The 21,253-nt window shown below is 40.3% G+C and overlaps 1 protein-coding gene across 2 annotated transcripts in view; it reads right to left on the bottom strand.

Moving 5' to 3' along the window:
• The window catches only part of lekr1 (Leucine-, glutamate- and lysine-rich protein 1), a 90,649-nt gene extending 72,916 nt beyond the window's left edge, over positions 1 to 17,733 (bottom strand). For both annotated transcript variants that reach the window (XM_088078777.1, XM_088078778.1), the window contains exons 1-2: positions 17,605 to 17,733; positions 13,803 to 13,906 (exon numbers count right to left, since the gene is read on the bottom strand). In XM_088078777.1, the coding sequence (XP_087934903.1) occupies positions 13,803 to 13,906; positions 17,605 to 17,608 (108 nt within the window). In that variant the 5' untranslated portion in view covers positions 17,609 to 17,733. The remainder of the gene's footprint in view (positions 1 to 13,802; positions 13,907 to 17,604) is intronic.
• Positions 17,734 to 21,253: the final 3,520 nt, after the last annotated feature.

The following is a 21,253-nucleotide window of genomic DNA, read 5'->3' as shown; positions in this document are numbered from 1 at the left end:
GAATGTTTTTGTTCTTAAATCAGATTAAATGGTCTCACTTGTCTGCATCAAGCAGCTCCTCTACCTTTTTTCCTTATTGTCACTAGTGACCTGTTTTGCAAAGCCGACTTTTCCCGTTTCCTTGTAGATTTCTTAACTACCCCACACACATATTTGACTTCTGTACTGCAATTTCATGACCCACAAAAGCCCAAAGGACAGTCAATATCAGCCTAGCCAAAATCTGACAAACAAAATAATATTTGTCTCTTAAATTGCAATTTTATTAAATAAGTAGAAGGTCAAAGCTTTTAATGAAGGAGAGACATCATGCAGGCTACACAAAGCAGGCAAAACAGAGTTGTTGTTGACAGCAGGCCTCAACAGATCTTCACAAACAGACAGACTAAACAATTTATTTTCTCTAATCCTCAGTACTTGAAAAACCTGAATACCCTTGAGTAATTTTGGAAAGCAGGGAGACTACAAAAACTACAACCCATGCTTACAAACACAGTAACAGAAGTACTGTATAAAGACAAAATTCAGTGCACACTGAATAATGTTGAGAGATGTAATGGAGGGGTACAAGGCACTTAGGCATTTTTTGTTTTTTTTTTTCTTTTTTTTGGGTGCCTGAAGGATTAGAGGCATTAGGATTAGGTTTAATCAAGTGATATGATGATGGGCAGCGGATTTAGTGTGGAAAAAACAAAGGCGGGAGCGCTGCCTCGCATCATACCTGGATCTTTCTAAACTATTTCTCTTTCAAACTCTTTTTCTCTTCCTCTTTCAATCTCACAAATGCTTTCTCCTTTCCATCTGCTTAGCTGGCACTTTATCCTGCTTCTCTCTGTCTGTGAAATCACAGACACGATAGATCACGCAAGCATTTAAGAAGGGATTAAGTAGTTGAGGGACTTATCCTTGTTTTTTTCCCCTAATTTTCCTAAATTATTTTCTTTTTTGGACTGTGACAGTGTGTGAGAGATTGTGGTGTGTGTGTGTGTGTGTGTGTGTGTGTCTGTGTGTGTGTCCCACTGAAAACATTGTCCAGCTGTGCTCTTGTCTTTGCGTGTCAAAACGAGAATGTTTTTGTGAGCTTTTGTCACTTTGTGTGCGTGCATGAGCGCTTTTGTTTTTTGGTATGTTTTTCGTTTTTTCCTTTTTTTAGTGTTGCCGGTGTGTGCGTGAATATGACTGTGCGCATGTGTGTGTGCCTGTGTGAGTGTGTGTGTGCTCATGTTTGTGTGTGTGATCGAGACGGCGCTTCGTGACTGTGGCTTTGTTGATTTTTGCGACGATAAAGACCCCCTGTGGTGCTCAGTGTAGCGAGAGCCAACACTGAGATTCCACTCATCTGGACCCCATGGCGCACCACACATCACATGACAAGTGTGTGTTTATGAGCAATTGCATGAGTATGGATGTGGGCTTTTTTGTGAATATTTGTATGCGTGTGTGTGTGTGTGAGTGTGTGTGAAAGTTCCTTGACCGCGGCACGGTGTGCGTGTCTTTGTGAATGAGTTTGTTTCTATGTCTGTTTATCTGGGTGTGTGTGGAGGAGAGAAAAAGGGAGGGGTAGTAGTAGCCACAAGGGATAGAGGGAAGTGCAAGAGGTGGGGGCAGAGGCGTGCAAGTAGCAAAGAGGAGAGAGGGGAGGGTGCAGACAGATCAGGGGGATACTGTATTGTAGAGTAGATGAATCAAAGAGAGTGAGACAGCCAGTTTCTGGGTTGTGTGTGTCTGTACGGAAGAGTAAAACTGAGGAATCCACAGTCAGTCAATCACTCGCACACACACGACAGATGTGTGCATGCAGACAACAGAGGTTGAAATGATCAGCAGCAGTCACAAGAAAGTCAGAACGAAGTCAGCGGAGCAGACAAAGTGCGGAAAGGAGGGGTCTGAACCACGTGTCGGAGGGCTTATAACCCTCGTATAATCCAGGGTTGCATGTTTGTCGGCTGACTGGTTGTCCTCCCGTTATATTATCCTCTCTTTCCTTGCTTCCCCTTCCCCGTCTGCCTGGCCGCTTACCTCACTTGCTCCTTTGCGTGGAAGCAGGGAAAGGGCAGTGGCAGGGAAAGAATCACCTATGGCTGCCTCGACCGGCACTTGGCCACGCATCACATCACATCCAAACACAGGGCGAGGCACAGCACGGCATGGCACAGCACACACAACAACAAACAACTAGCCTGAGGAGCAGCAGGCAGAAGACTGGCTGAGTCCATTTTCTTCTGCGTGTGTGAGGGGGTTCAGTCGTGTGGGAGTCAACCAATCAGCCTTTGTGTCCTAATGCAGTTTCTTGAAGTTAGCCATGCTCATCTCCGTAACTGACTGACAACTGCATCCACTTTAGCAAGGTAGCTTACAGTCAATATAAGGGGCGCTGTGAAGTGAGACCTAATTGAACCACCAAGAGCAAAACTGAATTTACCGCAGTATCTGTTTTGTTCTATGCTCATATTCTTGCAAATTTTGAAGCAGCACTGTAGTCAAGGGTTGCTGAAATCAAAGTGCTTATAATGCCCTTATTGTAAGGTGCTTTGTGCTGCATTTCTTGTATGAAAGGTGCTATCTGAATAAAGCTTATTATTAATATTAGAGTTGCTTCAACATGTGCATTAGACTGAATAAAACACCTGCCTGAATGTTACTCCTTTGCAGACAAAAACTTCATAGTTTCTACACAGTTCAATAGTGGTGATCTGATGCCAAATGCCTCAGCCATTGGCAAGTTCAAACTTAGCTTATGATATGTTAATAAAACAGAGATTTGTATTATCACTAAGTTAAAAATTGGAGTTGGTGCTTGTGTATTTTCAAATGTGTTTTCTTTAACTGTAATTTTTATACTTTTATTTGGTACTTATCTACTTTTTATAGTTTTTCTATTCTTGTGTTTGTGTACTTGCATGTTTATTCCAGAGGTCTAAGAGAAATAGCACTTCAATCTTATATTTGTCCAACACATATGGCAGAATTGACAGTAAAGTTGACTTTGAATTTTGACTTTGACTAAAAATGGGCTGCACCCATATACTGTATATAAAGATGGACGACACACCAACACTTTCTGAAGTACTTGCTGAAGTAAGGTAAAAAAAATCCAGGACACGGACATTGCCATCTTGCAGGGGTGATGTGAATGAGAGCCCATATCTGCGCAGTAGCAATATTCGCATTGGGGTAGTTCCCGCCAAACCCCCGTCCAACCAATTGTGAGCAACTCCATTGAATGTGAGCGCACGGACTGGCTGTCATAGCTGTCAATCATGGAGGAAAAGCCCTGCTTTGTATAATTTAATAACTCATTAAAATTTTACTTATCATAAAAAGAAACACTCAAACAAACATCAGGGTGATGAGAATTACTTTCAGTGACAGACACCGTCTTTGGGAAAAATTTATTTGGCGTGTACTTTGATTTTTTTATTTTGGCCCATGTCCATTCACTAACATGGAGGGACGGGCCTTAGGACCTACACTGCAGTCAGACACCAGGGGGCGATCGAGAGTGAATAGCTTCACTTTGGGGGAGCTGTCATGTCATCCAGCTTTAAATGCAGTCTATGGTTGCACCCCACAAACTCAGATCCACACTTCTTAGATATAAGCTGTTACTAAATAACATTTCACAAAAATACCACAACATACATAACTTAAATTACAAAACAATGTACCAGTAACTAAATGATCCATTCATACTAAACTGCATGAATACTACAAATTCTAAATCACGCATATTTTCTCCATGTATAACTTGCAAACAGCAGATGACTCACGAAATGCTCCCCAACTGAGCATGTAATACAGAGGTTCTTCAACAGCTGAATAAAATTATAGCAGCTAGTTTGACTCTTCAGTTCCAAAAATTTAATCTGTCCTGAGTCCTGCAGCTAACATTTTGTACCATTTTACCCTACACTGTTTACTTTATGGACTCCATGGCTTCACTATATGCTTAAGAAGCACTGCATTATAATTTAATTACTCCAGGATTTAAACAGACTGAGTGCAGGCATACATGTAAGGGGTGAAGCCAGGACAGCAGGGAGGCCAGCGAAAAAAAAATAAGCCAGAGAGAGAAGGGGGAGTATAGTCTGTTACATTAATCAGAGTTAGCAGACAACACATGTGCTTCCGTTAGCCCCACTAGACCACGCATCAGAACACACAGCTCGGCACGGCACGACATGGCACGGCACAGTAAGCCAGTAGAGGCCAGAGGAGGTAATGCTGGCTGAAATGTGTCGTGCATGTCTGCCTGCCTGTCTATCCGGCTGGTTCTGTCTATTTGTCTTTGCTGTCCAGTTTGTCGTCTTCTTAACATTCATCCTACTTTTATGTTCTTCATTTGCGGCTTAAACCAGGTGGAATGACATTCTGTCTGACGAGATGACAGTCATTGGAGCGGGGCTAAATGCAACCTCATTTAACCCTCTTAGGCAAGAGAAAACAAGTGCTGTCGCCTGCAGTGTTTAACTCTGTGCTGAAGTACATTATGCAAAAAAAGCTTCAGACACTTATGAATGAGTAAAACTGAGAGGATCTAATTTATTTTGACTGTACTAATAACTCAGGCTTAACGTCACAGATGGCCCCATTTTGAGCCAGGCATGTTGAAGTTCATTTAATGTTTACAAGAAAATCCTGTCCTCTTGCACTGTTAGGTGTGATCAGTCTGTCAGTGGTGTATTCGTGCAGTGTAACTTTGCTGGATTATAAAGCAATGAATAGTTTAGGGCCCAAATACATTTCTGACCTTTTGCTCCATTTTTTTCAGTTAGCTGTCATTTGCGTACTATTGAGAGATATTGGCCAATTAGCGGTGTTATTATTCCAAGTGTACAGACATTATTGTGAGACACAGTGGATCTTGTGATTTTCTAACTTTTCAAGCAAAAGACTCAGACATACTGTCCATTTCAGAAACCATCGACAAAAGTGCTGAGGGTGAGGCTTGTGCACCTAGCCATGATACAACTGCTGCAGACTTAGCAGCCACAAACAAACACAAACAAGAGACGACCAAAAAAAATCAGAAAATTATCCCAAGTGCAATTAAATTTAGAAATTTTATGCAGAAGGAGGGTCCCTGCTCCGTCTCTCTTTGACCTAAGGTGCCCTTAATAGCTTTTTAAATTTTATCTAAATGCCCTTATATATATATAGTTTCTTTTGCACTTTGTCTCTATCTCTTTGATATTTTATGCAAAGCACTTTGTATCCTTTTTGCCTATATATATATGAGTAAACTTGTCTTGCATGCCTATTTTACCTTTTTTTTTTCACCAACTTTCTCTCAAAAAAGTTCTACCTCGGTTATTGAGGTTCATTAGAACAACTTTCCATATTACCCATAAAACATTCCAGGTCTAACTGTATTCAGCTTAGTTTATTCATAAGTAGTGACAGCAGTAACCATGATAGTAAAGATGGTAGTAGTACATGAAACAAGAAGTAGAATAGTAGCAAATTCAACATATTTTTCACTATTGAAAAATTGATATTGGCATTTCCTTTGTGAAAACACAAAACACTTTGTGAATATCATGGATAATGGTCCATTGAGTCAACTATCAATGAGGACATTTTTCCTCTTTTGACTGAATTTCTCTGTCTGACTGAATCAGTGTAATGTACTGTGTATAAAAAGGCCTTCCCCTTATCATTTAATGCTGTTTTTCTGCTATCAAAATCAGTTGTAACTTGAGGTATCCTGACATGACATGTTGGAATGAAACCACACAACAAGATGGATGCCGAGCATGCACCAAGCATTGACAATGACTGGCATTTTTGTGATTGGGCACTGACTATGTGAACACTTGCTTATCATGTATCTTTCAGAAGCAACTGCCAGTGGCTGGCATGGCAACTGCTTCAAAAAAGCAACGGTGACCTTCCAGTGACCCTTGGATTATCATGCAATATTGTCACTTTGTATTTCCAAGCTCCAGACAACACCCATGAAAATATTGCACAATAATCCCCCTGCTTTCTCTCAGTCATTACTGCAGATCAGCATTCACCTGATGAACCCCCCCCAGAACCCTCCCCCTCCCAACACACACACACACACACACACACACACACACACACACACGCACACACACACACACACACACACACACTCTCTCTCTTAATCTCTTGCTCTTTGCCCAGATTTAAAGAAAAAAGACTGAAAAGGGGCAGCAAAGGTGAGGAAAACAATGGAGAGAGAGGAGGAGTGAGGGACCAAGTCTGAGATACAATGATTAGAGTGAACAGACAACACATGTGCTACCATTATCCAGCGACCTCCTGAGGTCTTATTGAGGAGAAGGATCAAGACAAAAAAAGGGAGGAGCGTGTCTGGCTTTAAACTATCCATTATTCAAGGAAAGGAGAAGTGAGGTAACGACAGAGAAAGAACGCGAGACAGACAGAGAAAGGAGAGGAAAGGAGAGATGTGTAGCACGGTGTAGCTCACTGGGACGTGTGGCTTGTCTCTACTCTCCTCTTTTCCTCTAGAAGACTTTGCCATGCTCATATTAAAAATGGATGGGTGGAGGGGAGGGAGAAGGAGACCAATGAGCAGTTGAGAGCCCTTGCTTGGACAGTCTATAGTCAGAGGCACGGAAAGACATGACAGAGGCTAGTGTGGACTTAGATTTACACCTTTGCATTAAAAGAGATTAACAAAGAAGGCTGAAGATGTTTTATGATCAGACACTGCAGTCATCATCTAAGTGAAGATTTTAGTAAGAAGAGAAAGAAAGACATCTCCAGCAAAGAAACCAGGCTTGTGACTGGTTTAGATTGTTTCTGCATTGTATCTTCAACAACTGAGTCTCCTGTGAGGAGTCTGAAAAACACACTGCTACCATATACAATACACAGCAAACAGCATGAAGACATCTCAACATTACATACACCATTGCCCTGCTGTCACTGCAAAATGTCATTTAGTCATTAAAAATGTCCAGAGGGTTTTCATGGCGGACAGACTTAAAAATTTCAACTTATTGCAAAAATGACCGAGGCTTGTCCTTTTTGCACCTGTCCTATCAACATGCAGAGGGCAGTGTGGCCAAAGCAAGGACTCCGATGACAGTTGATCACATTAACAGGTCTGTATCTGTACGCCAGTTGTCCTACATTCAGAACTGTGGCTGTTATACATTTATCGTACCAGTCAGATGAAATAGTGTGTCTTCAGAGCAGGAAAAGGTCAAACTTTACTGTGCACAGCAAAGATACCACTGTCTTATCCACATTTATTAAGTATGATAAAAGGAAATTGATATTTTTAATGACATTTTTTATGAATACATATCCTGCGGTTTCACAATGTACATGCACCCCCCTTAGCTTAGCCTAAACATTTCAAAGGCTTGTTTACACAGGAGGCCTTTCAGACACATTTTTAATTGTGCATCTCACGCACCAACACAGCTGTCTGTAGGCCTTATAACAGCTTGTGTTTCACTTGCATGTAACCACCACCAAAAGCTGTTTTCATGCTTCATATCTTTTTTCTGAAGCTTTAGTGCATAACAGTGATTAAGTGTCATGCTCTAAGTGCTGCCAATACACGTGTAGACACAGATGAAGGGCTGAAGCTGCTTCCGATATGCAGATTGTGTGGACACTGTGCAATTCTTAACTCTAAAATCACAACCCTCCACAACCCTCCTACTCACTCTCAAGGTCTAAAACTCAAACAGAAAGGAGTGTGGATGTGTGCAAAAACACACACATCCATACACACGCTTGTGCTCCATACGGTTTTACCTGCACTTTTTCAGACAGCAGTCAGCCAGGGAGCCAAACTTGTCAGTACTACCAGTACGGTGACACACAGTGTCTCTGCTCTGTGAGCTGTCCATATAGAGCTTCATCTACAGCACTATTGCATATAGAAAGAGGGAGAGTGGAATGAAGGAAAAGTACCATGTTACTGAGAAACTGCAGCACGGATGGCAGCCACAGGCTAAAACTCACTATAATGTGAATGCAATGAATAACAAAACACAGCACCTACTCAATTATGAATCGCACTAGAGTCAGGCAGGTAGTGAATGCATGCCATGATGCACAGTGTGTGTGTGTGTGTGTGTGTGTGTGTGTGTGTGTGTGTGTGTGTGTGTGTGTGTGTGTGTGTGTCTGTGCATGAAGAGGTGGAAGGTAAACACAGCCCTTTTTAAGTACCAGTGTTTTGTCTAAAACCTCCTATTGTGTTGGTAATGTGTATGTCTGGTGTTATGAAAGGAAACAGAAAGAAGTTAAACTGTATAAAGAGGAGACATGGGTGTGTTTGTGTGCTTGCATGTGCATGTATGTGTATATGACAGAAAGGGTCTCCATTTTTGTCTCTATCGTCCTATTCTCCTCATTGATTCTCTCCTTTTAATGAAAACAAAACAATAAAATCACTTATCTCTCCTGCACGCACACTGGGATGCTCCCCGTTCTCTCTCTCCCTCCCCTGCGCTCCTCTTGCTCTCTAAAGTGAACGTCTTGTCCTGTTACATTGTGTTTCGGAGCTCTTCACAGACCACAACATTTGAGAAGTTAACAGGGAGTACTATCCCTCTTGTTTGTGTCTTTCTCTACTTGCTTTTCTTGCTTCTCTCCCTGCATGTGTTTCCCCCTCTCTTGGAGGTGAACGTCTTGTCCCATTACACTGTGTGTTTGAGCTCCTCTCAGACTTTGACACTTGAGAAGTAAATAGGTATTATCAGCGCCTCGTGGAGGACAAGAGGTGCTCAGCTGTGGCATAAAAATGCTGTGGTGCTGATCAGTGCTGCACTGAAACAACAAATGAAAAAAAAAACCTTGAGCCACATTTGGGCTTGAATACTGCTAGGAAAGATTACAGGAGCTGTATACAAGAATCAGAATATATCTATGAGTCCGAGGTTATCTGCACACGGTTCTCAGCGTGAGCCAGGAGCTAGCAGCTAACGGTGTTAACTCCGTGAGGAGGAATTGGAGGTTGAGTGCTATGCTTCTACAACAACGCCTTGGGTCGGTACAGTGTCATGAACACAATATGAGCACAGTGCGGAGTGCCGCCGATTAGCTAGCCAGTTGAAAATACACACAGGGAGTCGCATGCAAAAACATGCACTCGCCACCTAACAGTCTACTGTAACAATAAACAGAGCAGTTAGGATTATAACACACACAGAGGTAGCCTGACTTCATCGTCTGCTCAGGGAGCCATTACTCCACTATATCTTTACTTTACAAATAGTTGTTTGCTGCTATATTAATGCTGTGTATATAGTGTAGAGATTCTTTTGAGTGTCACCAGCCCCTTTTACACTGCATGTTCAAAGAGGGAATATTGTGCCTTTATACCATACAATACAATATACAATTGCAGAATGGGGGGACAGAGTTGTCTCCAGTAACAATGCTGAAATGGTGTCTGTATAAACAGAGCAGCTGGCAGGACAGGACCATAGACAGGATGAGTGTGACGTTTTGTCTTTGTGTTATGTGTATGACCCACCGTGGGAGATTTAAAAAGCAGCTAGCAGCAGTAAGCAGCTAACTCAAAGAAGAACGAAGGACATAATTGTCTGCAAATTGGGAAAACAATGAGCTTGTTACCCTCTGTGTAAAGGAGGAGATCAGCTGCCCTGTAGCAGAGAAGGTAAATGATTGTTGTTACCATGTCAATGTCAATATTATTGTCAATTACACAGCACTGCCAACGCATATGCTTTATGTCACACTGAAGGTTGACGCTGTTGTGTTAAACATTACGCCTGTCACGCCTATTCTGATTCCACTGTTTACAATCAATCACTGAAGCGGCATGTTGCCGCCATCGTTTGGTTCTGCGTAAAAATGCAAAGGAGGCATAAAGATGGGACTGCGCAGACTCTGTGTAAAAAGGTCTACTTTGACAACTCCTGCCAAATAAGGAGGGAGTGAAACAGCACCATTTTGAGTTTTGGTGATGGCAATAGACAAAGGCTAATGCTGTGTTCAGACCCACAATAGCCCTGTGTCATTGATTAGCACAGCAGGGGTTTTGATGGAGGACTCCCACAAAAAAAGAAAAAAAATGCAGTGCACTGTGCAATCAAATAAGTGCAACAACAAAATCCAAGGACATGAACAGCATATTCTACTTTTCACCTTGTGATCATCAAAAAAAACACAATATGATTACTGTCATGATAACTGCAGAGTACTAGAATCCTGTCTCACAGTACTTTAACTTCTGAATGGTGTTTTAGCATTTGCTAAACCTTCAATTTAATGTATATTTTAATGAAACTGGACTTCCTGGATCATATTTCATCTTCTCACTGGTACCTTTAGCAACACGCCAATGCAGCCCCTCGCATGTTTTAATGCAGCACTATATTTAGTCTGACCACCTGCTTAAAGAAGCAGGTTTGAGTTGATTTTTAATTCAAAGACCATCAGTGAAATGGGGAGTAACAGTTTCTGGACCCTGAATAATAAGTGCTAATGTGCCCTTGAGAAAAACAAAGAGGGACCGAGGGGAAGTGTAACTGTATTCAAAAGACATGGCAAAACTGAAAAGCAGCATGCATTCTCAGTATATTTAAATCAAATACAATACTGCATTGATTATGTTCTGCTCTCTTGCAAAAACTGCTATGGTGCAGAGTGATTTGCTCAACAGAAATATGAAAGATAAATTTCTTGTTAATTTCACCACTATAATTAAGTCACTGGGTAGCAATAGAAGACAACGGAAATATGTGATCTTAAGCAGCACACAGTTGTGTTACTTTCACTATGTGAAACACACCTGAGAGTAGCAAGTTACCAATTGCTTGTACTAGCTTAACCTGGAGCAACATCACTTTTCTTGTGCTTCTTTCAGACATCTATCACAAGTATTTAAACCTTTGAATTCTGATTTCTCTCAAAAAAAAAGCAAGGGAAAAATTATATTTATAATTATCACACTTACAGTTTAAAATTATGTAACAGAATTATTATAATTTTGAAGCATGTTTGTTCACTTTCTTGTTCTTTTTTTCTCATTTTCAGGTGATTTTCTTATACCTTTTACTAATCTCTTGCTAATTTGGGGGTCATTTCTTCTTTCATTGCTCATGCCTTCTGTCCAAGCTAATTTGCTCATGTTTCAAAGGGCTAATGTTCTTTAGCAATGCCCCTCCATAATCTTCACAGAAGACAGAGAGATGCCATGGATAGGCAGCAAGACCTGTAAGAACTTCTGCATGTGCATCGTATATTCATACCTGTGTTACATATTCATGTATACATATTTGCATGAATGACACATATTCATACAACTTGCATGTTTTTTAAATGTGGGAAGTAAACTACATGAAAAGGAAACCAATGTTTTTTTGGTGTCCCACCCTGTCTAACATTTCATGTAATGTACGAGACGGTACTTTGTGTGTGCACCTGTAACTGAGTTTGAGCTGCACCCCTGTGTGTGTGTGTGTATACAAACAATAAACATACTGTCAGCATGAAAGTTCATTGCAAGTATGTGTGTTACTGTGCCAGAGTGTGTGGGTGGGAGGCATGGTGTTTGTGTGTAACCGCAGCGCTCTCTTTCTCAGCAGCCCACCATTAAACCTTGGTGCCAGCCCTCTCCCAGCACACCAGGATTAACAGCACTTAAATGGGCCTGTTAGTACACCACCTCCTCTTTGCCTCCCACGCCGACCAGTGCACATGGTGCTGCCCACAGCTTTGCGCTTGCAACGCACACTGCCTCTGTTGTTTTTTGTTCTCCGCTCGCCCCCAGCCACCTAAGCCTCCTCCAATAAATGGTGCTGAAGTGTACTCAGCGGGGGGCTAAGCCCAGAACATCCTCTATTTTACGGACCTATTGGAATCTGAGTGGATGACAGAGAGAGGAAAAAAAGGAGGGATGGGGGGGGGGGGCAGATCCCGAGACTGAACCAGATGGACTATGATCAAAATGTCTCTCCCTCCCTCTTTCATTCTTTGTAATTGTCTCTCTTCCCTTTGCTCTGTGTCTGGTTATCACATGCCTCTTACGACAAATCATAAACAGGAGCACTGAAACGGATGCACACACACACACACACACACACACACTGAGGAGAGCTGGATGCCCACCAAAGAAATCAATAAATAAAATGGATTCCCATTTGAGTCTGTTGGCCATGGTGCAGCAGGAATGGATGGATGGGAGAATGGACAGACTTTCGGGGGAGGCTGGGGGGATTTAGTCTGTACATGGGCATGGAAAGGCCACCCTCACATAATACCAGGGGGTGTATTGTTCACAGCCATCTACTGGCCTCAATGAGAAATTCCAGAAATTACTAGAGAGCAACAGACAGGGAACTGAGAGAGACAGGAAGAGGGAGCAGATCGCAGAGAGAAAAAAGTCACATAGCTCCACTGAGTAATCATACTACTAGCTGCTCGAGGTCATGCTGTGCTGAACAGGTTTAAAGACTAATGGAACTGATAATATACAGCAGCTAAAATAATTTAGGGTAATTCCAGTTTATTACATGTGCTCTTATTTTTCCAGCCATCTTTACTGTTAGTTACCGTTCTCACAAAAATACTGAGTGCTGAGAACAGACACTGCTACAGCAAAGTCTGACAGGAAAAGAAACACGGAGTGGGATGATCAGACAGGTTGTAAACAAGCCAACAGTTGGGATGTGCCAAATCATATTGTTCAGGATAAATTCTAATGTGATAAATGTGTGATTTTCCAACATGCTTATTTTTTTATGCTTTGACTATGCAGCAGCAACCCACTTTGCTAAAAATGAAATTTTGCTGCCTGCTTCACTGTGGAAGTATTACTTCCAAACTGATTGATTTTGGTAGTGTGGAATATATATTCATCTTCAGAGAAAAGAGTAATGCAATCCACAGCAAATACCACATACCCTGTCATCTTAGATTTGAAAGAACATGAGTTGCATACAAGTAGCAAAATCCAGGGCTGAAAATGAAGCCAATGCAAAAGTGCCAAAAACTGCAGTTTATCAAATGGCCACTTTCACAATGGTTTAATGTAAAAAAAAAAAAAAAAATCTTCGTTTTTTTAACATTAAAACAATGTGACAGTGTTTTAATTTTTTTTGTTTAATATGCCCTTACATTAAAAATGTATGAGCACTTGCAATGCAAAGTAATTGGATACTTACTTTCCTATTCTGACTATCAGAAGAGTCAGAACATAAGAGTTATTTATTTTTGGAAAACTTGGTCTTTGGAGAAAATAATTTCCACTGACAAACAGGGTATATAGTGGTATTAGAGACCCTATGTGCTTCCTGTTTAAAGAAAGCCATATTCCCTGCTAATTTATATTCATACCATATGGTATATCATATGGGAATATGTAACTGCCACCTGACATTGACAAGGCTATGAAGCAACATGTCATCATTGCCATGTTATTTCCTAAGTGCTTTATCTTAAAACAGATGGAAGATAAAAAGAGGACATTGTCCTATTTCTTATTCAAATCATATGGATTACGACAGCATATGGAGAGAGAGCAGCCTTAAAACACTAATCAGGATGTCACAAACACATTCATATTTCTGGCTTGGGAAAATAAAAATCACATTTGTTAACGACATATGTTGTGTCAATATGGTCTTTCATTAACATGCTGCTTTGGAAGGTAACATATGCAGTATGTGTCCAATCTGAATGCATGTGTGTGCTGAAAATGATTTAATACAGTATGCTCCCCTGAGAGGAGAGTCTTTGTGTTAAGATATAACTTCAAATAAAAAATCAGCAAGGTACCTGTCAGGGGTTTTCAGGAACATGATTTCTGAATCACGGCCTACCTTTTTTATCTCCTCAGGCAGTGGGTAGATTGGAGGAGAGTGAAGGACCATCTTCATTTCCTTCTCCCCCTCCTGCTCTGCCTCCATAGATTTCCCCTTGTCTCCTGGAAACAACAAGCCCTGCAGTATTAGATTTACTGGAAATTGTATATAGTGTGTGATATGGATTTCCAATTGCTGCAAACTAGGGCTGCAACTAACAATCATTTTCAAAATTGATTCATCTTTCTATTATTTTAAAGAACAGAAAATCCTTTTGTCTATACCAAGTCAGAAAATAGTTATTAAAAGAAGTCCATCATAATTTGCCGAAGTCTACATGAGACTTGCTTTGACCAACAGCATATAATAATCAATTTACAGTTCTATTAAACAGAAAAAACACAGATCCTTACATTTTAAAATGCAGAATATAATCATCAAAATTGTTTTTGGTTAACTTTGCTAATTAAGTAGTTCGTTATTTCATTGATTGCTTGGGCTCTAAGTTGTAATATTCAATCTTTAAGGGAGAAAAGCGCTGTCTATTTTTTGTTTTGGAGGTATTATTCAGTTCTATTTGTTGGCTCTTGACCTGAGCTCTTGTGAGGTGAGTCATTTTTTCTTTCTTAGATTAAAAAAAATCTTATATTTTAAGAAGAATTATTATTATATTTCTTACATATAATCCATCTTGTTTAATTAAGAACACAATAACCAACAGTAGAAGCTTCAAGAAAAAAAAGCATGAAAACAAAACATGCCTCTTAACCCCTCTAAAAAATAAAACCCTAATTCTAAAGTATTTCTGCGACCATCCTACGACATTGTCTTTTGCTCAGTATTACCCAGGAATATTGACTATGCTTTTCAAGATAAAAGGGGTGGTACTTTTAAACTGATGAATAGCACTTAGCCTTTGAGGTTAATGTAAGGGTAAATCCCTTAGCGTGATGTCCACCATATTAAACCCATTTGCCGCACACACTATTCAATAGATTAATCAGTCAAGCTTATGGCATTAAGCCTATAGACTGTAGATTATGGCATTTCACAGCTGAGGCGTATTTTGACTTCACAGCCATACATTAGCCTGTCCTCTACTGCAGGGCAACACAGGGTTTAATGAGGACTGATTCAACTTTCAAGTGTGGGAAATGTCCACAAAGATCCACATATCCACATCAAGAAAAGAAATGATTTGTGTGCACAGTGCTCTGATTTTTAGTTGCAAACCATGGAAAGACCAACTTTGTTGTTTTATAGTGCAGAGTGAGGAACAGTCAGTAATGTGGCCATAGGAGCAGGAGGTCATGCGGGGAGAACAGTGTGAGCCTTTCCCAGCCTCTCTCTGTCTGTCTGTCTATCTGTGTGTGTATGCTTTCAGGGCATTTATCTATCAGTTCACCATTAGTGAGGGGAAAGCATCACGCCAACTCAACACTTGACCTCTAATTAAATACCTCTGGCTAACTTAGGGCCAGAGGTCACTCCTATCAGATGGTCTTCTGTGCAAGGCTGCATGCCAGACATTAAATGCCCTCGCAGACCATCGCAGGGAAATGGAGTGAGAGGACACGCAGGAAAATATACAGCACAAACACACAAGGACTTGGCCGTGAGCACAATGCGCACAGAATGACACACATCCAACTACATAAAATCTAAGAATTTATGAAAAGACAGGGAAGTTTCTCTTTATACACAGACTAAAACATTCAAGAAGTTGCATGTAAACAAGCACGTGTACATCCGTCTTTCTCACACTAACACACCAGAGCAGACACACAAACCCTGCCCAGTCAAAGAGCAGGCTTCATGCTCACGCACGCTAATAGCCTGATTGCCCCCCTACTGTCTCTAGGCTCTGCATTTAAAACACGGCAGAGATCCTCAATCACTGGCTCACACAACGCAGATAAATTAGTTACGCCCTGTGACGGCATTAAGCAGGCCTATCCTTTTAGATGGACGCAGATATAAAGAGCTGATTTTGCATGACAACTGTTCCCCCGTGACATTTTGTCCGTTTTAGCCCTGATTGAACTATTAATCAGTCTAATGTGAGAGAGGCAAGCTGTTCATAAACTCATCTATTCTGCATGGACGCATGCCTAAGTCGTGAGAGGAAACATACACGAACAGATAAACTCATGAGGGCCCTCAGTTAGGCACGAGCAAAAACACAAGCACTTAGGGTAAAAAGCATTTAGGGGAGGGAGGACACACGATGAAGAAATGTCCTCAACCCACCTCATCCTGGAGGCAGATGGAGCTGAAATAATTTGATCTCATTGATCCACAAGATAATTGTTTATTTAAAGAGCTGAGTATCATTAATATTTGGAGACTCTGGGTATAACCATACAAAATAATCAGCATCATTTTCTTAAAGTTAATTAATTAATTTTCTGGTAATAGAAAATATAAGAGTCAACTCCAGATGCATCTAAACCATCCAAATTTGGTCTGTTCAATGCTGAATCTCACTTGATCGTAAGTCACTTTTTAGCATAGGTAATGCCCCCTTAACACTATATAGGGGCAGGTTTTGTGCCGTGTGCAAAGAATCTAGCTCATAGCCAAGAATATAACTTCTGCAGTAGTAAAACTGATGTAGGCCTACTGTTAAATGCATTTTTTAAAAAGTAAATAGGATTTTAAAGTGCCTGTGATATCAAGGAAATGTATTGAAATATTAAAAGTAAAAGTACACATGCAAAAAGGTTTAAATCAATTTAATAAACAAAAATAATTTAAATAGTTAAAAGTAAAAACAGCAAGTCCTCCTACATACAGTATGAGAAGCTGGAACCATGACATGTTTTTTGCATGAAAAATGACTTACAGGATTATAGAAATAATTGCCAATTAATTAAATGAATAGTAGTGGAAGAGAAAGTACATTTGCCTCTGAAGTGTAATGGAGTGGAGGTGGGAACTGGCATGAGATTAAAATACTCAAGTAATGTAAAAGTTTCTCAGATTTGTGCTTAAGTACAGTACTAGAGTAAATGAATTTTCATAAGTAACTGTAATTGTAACTGTAGTTAGTTACATTTCACCACTGGGCAGCAGAAAGATGCACAGTAATTGAAAATACAAAAATTGAGATCAATGCAGAATAATAGTATTTTTTTAGCCTTGGAATTTTGTAATCCAGTCATTATAATTACTCTAAACATAATCTAAATTAAATAAATTCTATTAATACATTTTTAAAATGTTCCTCAAATGTAAAAAGTATTTTTCTTGCATTGGGTAACAATTTGTGGTCTGTGAAAACGAAATATATCGTAAATAAATATCGTATATGAGGCCCGGTGTGTTTTACGAATGACTTTTAGATCTATGCAAATATCCTTAGAAAGCAGTTTTAAGCAGTAGCAGAAGCATATATTTCATATATTTCAGAGATATCATGTAATTTATAATACAAGGAAATTGAATGGCTAGCATAATACTTATTATTAGGAGTCACAGACACAGGGTTCAGTCCCTAGGTTAGCTTACTGGCAATGAGCATTGTATCCAAAATGCAGTTTTGTTTACATGCAGGCAACACTATAAACTCTGCATAGCTGCAGGTTGTTTAACATTAAACTTGGGACAAGCACATTGTGGGAAAAAACAATAAACAAAAGAAACTGAGTCGAACAGCACTCATGAAATGACGCTGACGTTAATCTCGGTATCTGGCTAAATTAGCTAACTAACCGGAAAACAAATCACTGCTGTCTCTCGCCTAACTTTACCACTACAGTCATGCAAGAATGTGGCTTTGTTATTTGACAACTTGTGAGCAGAATAAACCTTTACCTACCCATAGTAAGCGGTCCCTTACGGAATTAATGCGAAAAAATAATCAGAAAATACTACAAAGTTTGACTGACTTTTTCCTGTTGTAAACCATGCTCTGGCTGTTGCTATGGCCACGACGCAGCGTCATCACGTCACCACCTAGTATATAACGTCAGTGACAGGAAGTTAATTTCATGTCAAAATAAAAGCATCGAAATGAGAATTGATTATGCTTGTCAAAGTTAATGTGCTTATCACACAAACACTACCACATGCATCATATTGCAAAATCATTCAACTAAGGTTTAATAGCAAAAAGAGGTCCTCTGTCTGTGGTCATTGACCACTGAAGTGGAAGCTTCTTATGTTAACCTCTTGAGCCAGTTAACCCTTACCACAACCATCCTAACCATCGTTAAACTCAGGGGAATGAAACTTCAGTTATTAATGCTCATCAGTGTGATGGTACACTTTGACAGGTGAAGGCTTCACATGACCGCAAGGGGCCCTGATTGACATGAACAGGCCAGTGGCTTTCCCGTGGCTGTAAGATATGACTTTCAACAGCATAATTAGTTGATGAGAGGAAGTCATTAAGACACAAGAAGCGCTCACAAAAATAGATGGGTAAGATACATTTTGTGAAAATAAGTAGCCTACCTTAAAAGTACACATAATTATTTTTGTTTGTAAAAATAAAGGATGGATAAACAACGGTGTACAAAATGTAAACAGACAACGCCTTGAAGTCACATTAGCTGAGCTCTTCCTGCTTGCATGCATAGGTCACCCTGCTTGCTCTGTTTGGGTTGTGTGCATTTAATTCATTGCCTCAGAAGTAATCTGAAATAACATCCAGACATTCCCACAGGGGATGTTACAGGACCAATCTTTTCATGGTCATATGTGGTATACAAATGCCTGACAGTTTTGCCTTTTTATGTGATGTAATTGTCCTTATTTCTTTGTGGCTGACCAAAGCAAACCTGTGTCTTAGTCTCGGCTCACGCTGCCTGCCCTAATAGAGAGAAGAGAGAAATCTTTGCCATGATTTCATTTGTGATGCATGTTCATGCTATTTCTGGACCCGTCAATGAATCGTGCCGACTCAGTCACTCTGATGCAAATTACACTCGCCCACTGAAGTCTAGCCTACCTTCCGTGCTTGTTTATCTGCCTCCACAGCAGAAAGAAATGTGACAAAGGGAGAGAAAAATGTTGTACTCGGGCAGAGACAGTAATCAAATCTCGCACCTTACCGTGCCAAAGAGGGGAGAGAGAAGACAAGCCCTCTCTCTGTATATCCCCCTCCCTCCTCTTCCTGTCTCACTCCCTCTTACCCTCTCTGAAACCGGTCATATCCTCAAATGCCCCTTTGGCAAGGGCATAGAGAGAGGGAGGTAGTGCCATTTATTTAATGCAGCATCATATAGAAAGCAGCACAAGTGGACCACAATTGAAAATTACATTTCCATTTATCATTTATCTGAGCTTTCTTCAACTTTATCACAAAGTGATTTATTTTTTATTTTATCATTATTATCTTTTAAAGTCAAACCTTCTTTCAGAATTGTCTGCTGCATATAAAGAATTTGGGTACACCACTGTTATCTTAACATTTTAATTGCCTTGATTATCATCATTTTAATACAGCTCATATCTGTTCTGATTATTGAACCCAGGCAGGTGAATAATTGATGAGAGCTGGAATTTACCAAACAAAAAAAAATTTAATCTAATTATTTCTCTTTCATAATTGTTTGTGGAACCACTAGACTGTATTTTGGGGCAGTCTCTGTGGCAAAAGCAAATTAACCTAATTTGGGAAGGTGCATCCAGTGTTTTAGGGGCACTGAGCCTGCAGGGACCGGGAGCTTGGCATCTATTGAGTCTGTTTCCGGCACGCTATGCTGTGTGGGCAAGTGTATAATGAAGCATGCTGAGTGTGTGCTTGCGTGCGTGTGTGAGAGAGGGAGGGGAAGGAGACGGAGGGGGAGGGGCGACAGGCAAAAGTGTATGTGTGTGTGTCTGTGTCTGTGTCTGTGTGTGTCTGTGTCTGTGTGTGTCTGTGTCTGTGTGTGCATGCACGGATTTAAGAGGGGGTGGAGGAATGAATATGACCCACTATTCTTTTTTTGGCATGAAATGACTAATATTGTCACGCTTGACATATTTGGGCTAGGCTGTGCGGGACAAATCCGATGGCCAACCATGCAGGTTTAACTCACCAAAATCCCCACGAAATACTGCAGGAACAGCACTCCGCACACACCGACTGTGGCTGACAATGAAAAAGAAAAATTATGAAACTAGTGAGACAGGCAGGCACTCAGAACACATACACTGTTATTTATTTATTTTATTTTTTTTAAAAAGTCTTTCTTTTTTATGTATTATGATATAACTTTTGTGACATAAGGTCCTCCTCACTCACTCAGTCATCCCAAATAGCCTGTCCCACCCACTGATTTCACTTTGCTCATCGGATGTGAACGGCTTTCCTTGGTATTTCTTTGGCTGACGCCTAATTGGCCTCTTGTGCACGCAATGCTGTGCTGTAGAAACCCCATCCACTCCATCTGAATGTGAGTCTTGTCCACCTGTTTTGTTGCGTCACTGTGTGTAGCAGCACTTCCCATGAGGAAAAAAGAAAAAATGATACTAAAAATCCTAGTTTACACGAAAATAACCAAGCACAAATAGCCTGGCTGATGAGTCTATAAGAAACCTGTCAAAACAAGAAAATGTAAACTGTATTTTCACATCTGTGTCTCGTATACCTTAACCATTTTTTATTCCCCCAGTTAGCACATTTTGAATTTACAGGTGATATAAAAATGACAGTTTTCTTAAAAAGAGACAAATCATTCTCCTTTATGGAGTGGTAGAGTCTTGTCTAAGGTATCATAGTTAAGTGCACCCAGAAGAAGGCAGTTTAATAACTCATAGAAACAGATGTCTTGACCTCTGTTTTACTAACTGGCATAAACTTTGCAACTCTGCACATAGTTATTGGCCAGTTACATTTATGCAAATTTCAGTGGGCAAATGCGTGCTCTTGATTGGAGGAGAGTATTAGCCTACCCATATAGTCCAGTAGAGGGCGGACCCTGTATGAGATCCAACTGATTTGTTAATAATTTTGATCCCTCTGTACACATTTATCTTCTTAAGAAAATAAGAAGAATTAGCAATATCATGCCCATTTTTTTATTTTTCACACTGTTATTTCCATCGTACAAATTAGTCCAACACTATGAATGCCTTTGAGGAGAGACTGTGCAAAAGTGTACGCAATTATTTGAACAATTGCTGCATATCGCCGGTCTCCATAGAAATGTTTCCATCCAAATCTAGCTCAAATAGTAGCCTAGTTGTCTGAAAATTGACACAAGAAAATGCAAATTTAGCCTATGTGCTTTTCCACTGCTGTTATGCAAATATTAGGAGTTGGTTATTTCATATAAGCAGTGGTAGTGCTAATTCCCCATACAACTGCAGAGGAAGAGTGCAGAATGAGATGATGTTGAGGTGAGCTGTAAGATTGAGAAATTCGTATTGGTCCTCAATCCTCTCCCAGGCAGACTATGGTGCCTGGTGGATGCTGAACTTTGTTGTAATAAATTGATTCTTATGCAACCAAGTCAGTGTCAGCGGAGGTTTCTTCATCA

Source organism: Plectropomus leopardus, chromosome 6, assembly GCF_026936395.1.
Source record: "Plectropomus leopardus strain MGB_pleo_1.0 chromosome 6, ASM2693639v1, whole genome shotgun sequence".
Taxonomy (NCBI): Eukaryota; Metazoa; Chordata; class Actinopteri; order Perciformes; family Serranidae; genus Plectropomus; species Plectropomus leopardus.
This window is presented reverse-complemented; position numbering and strand designations above follow the sequence as displayed.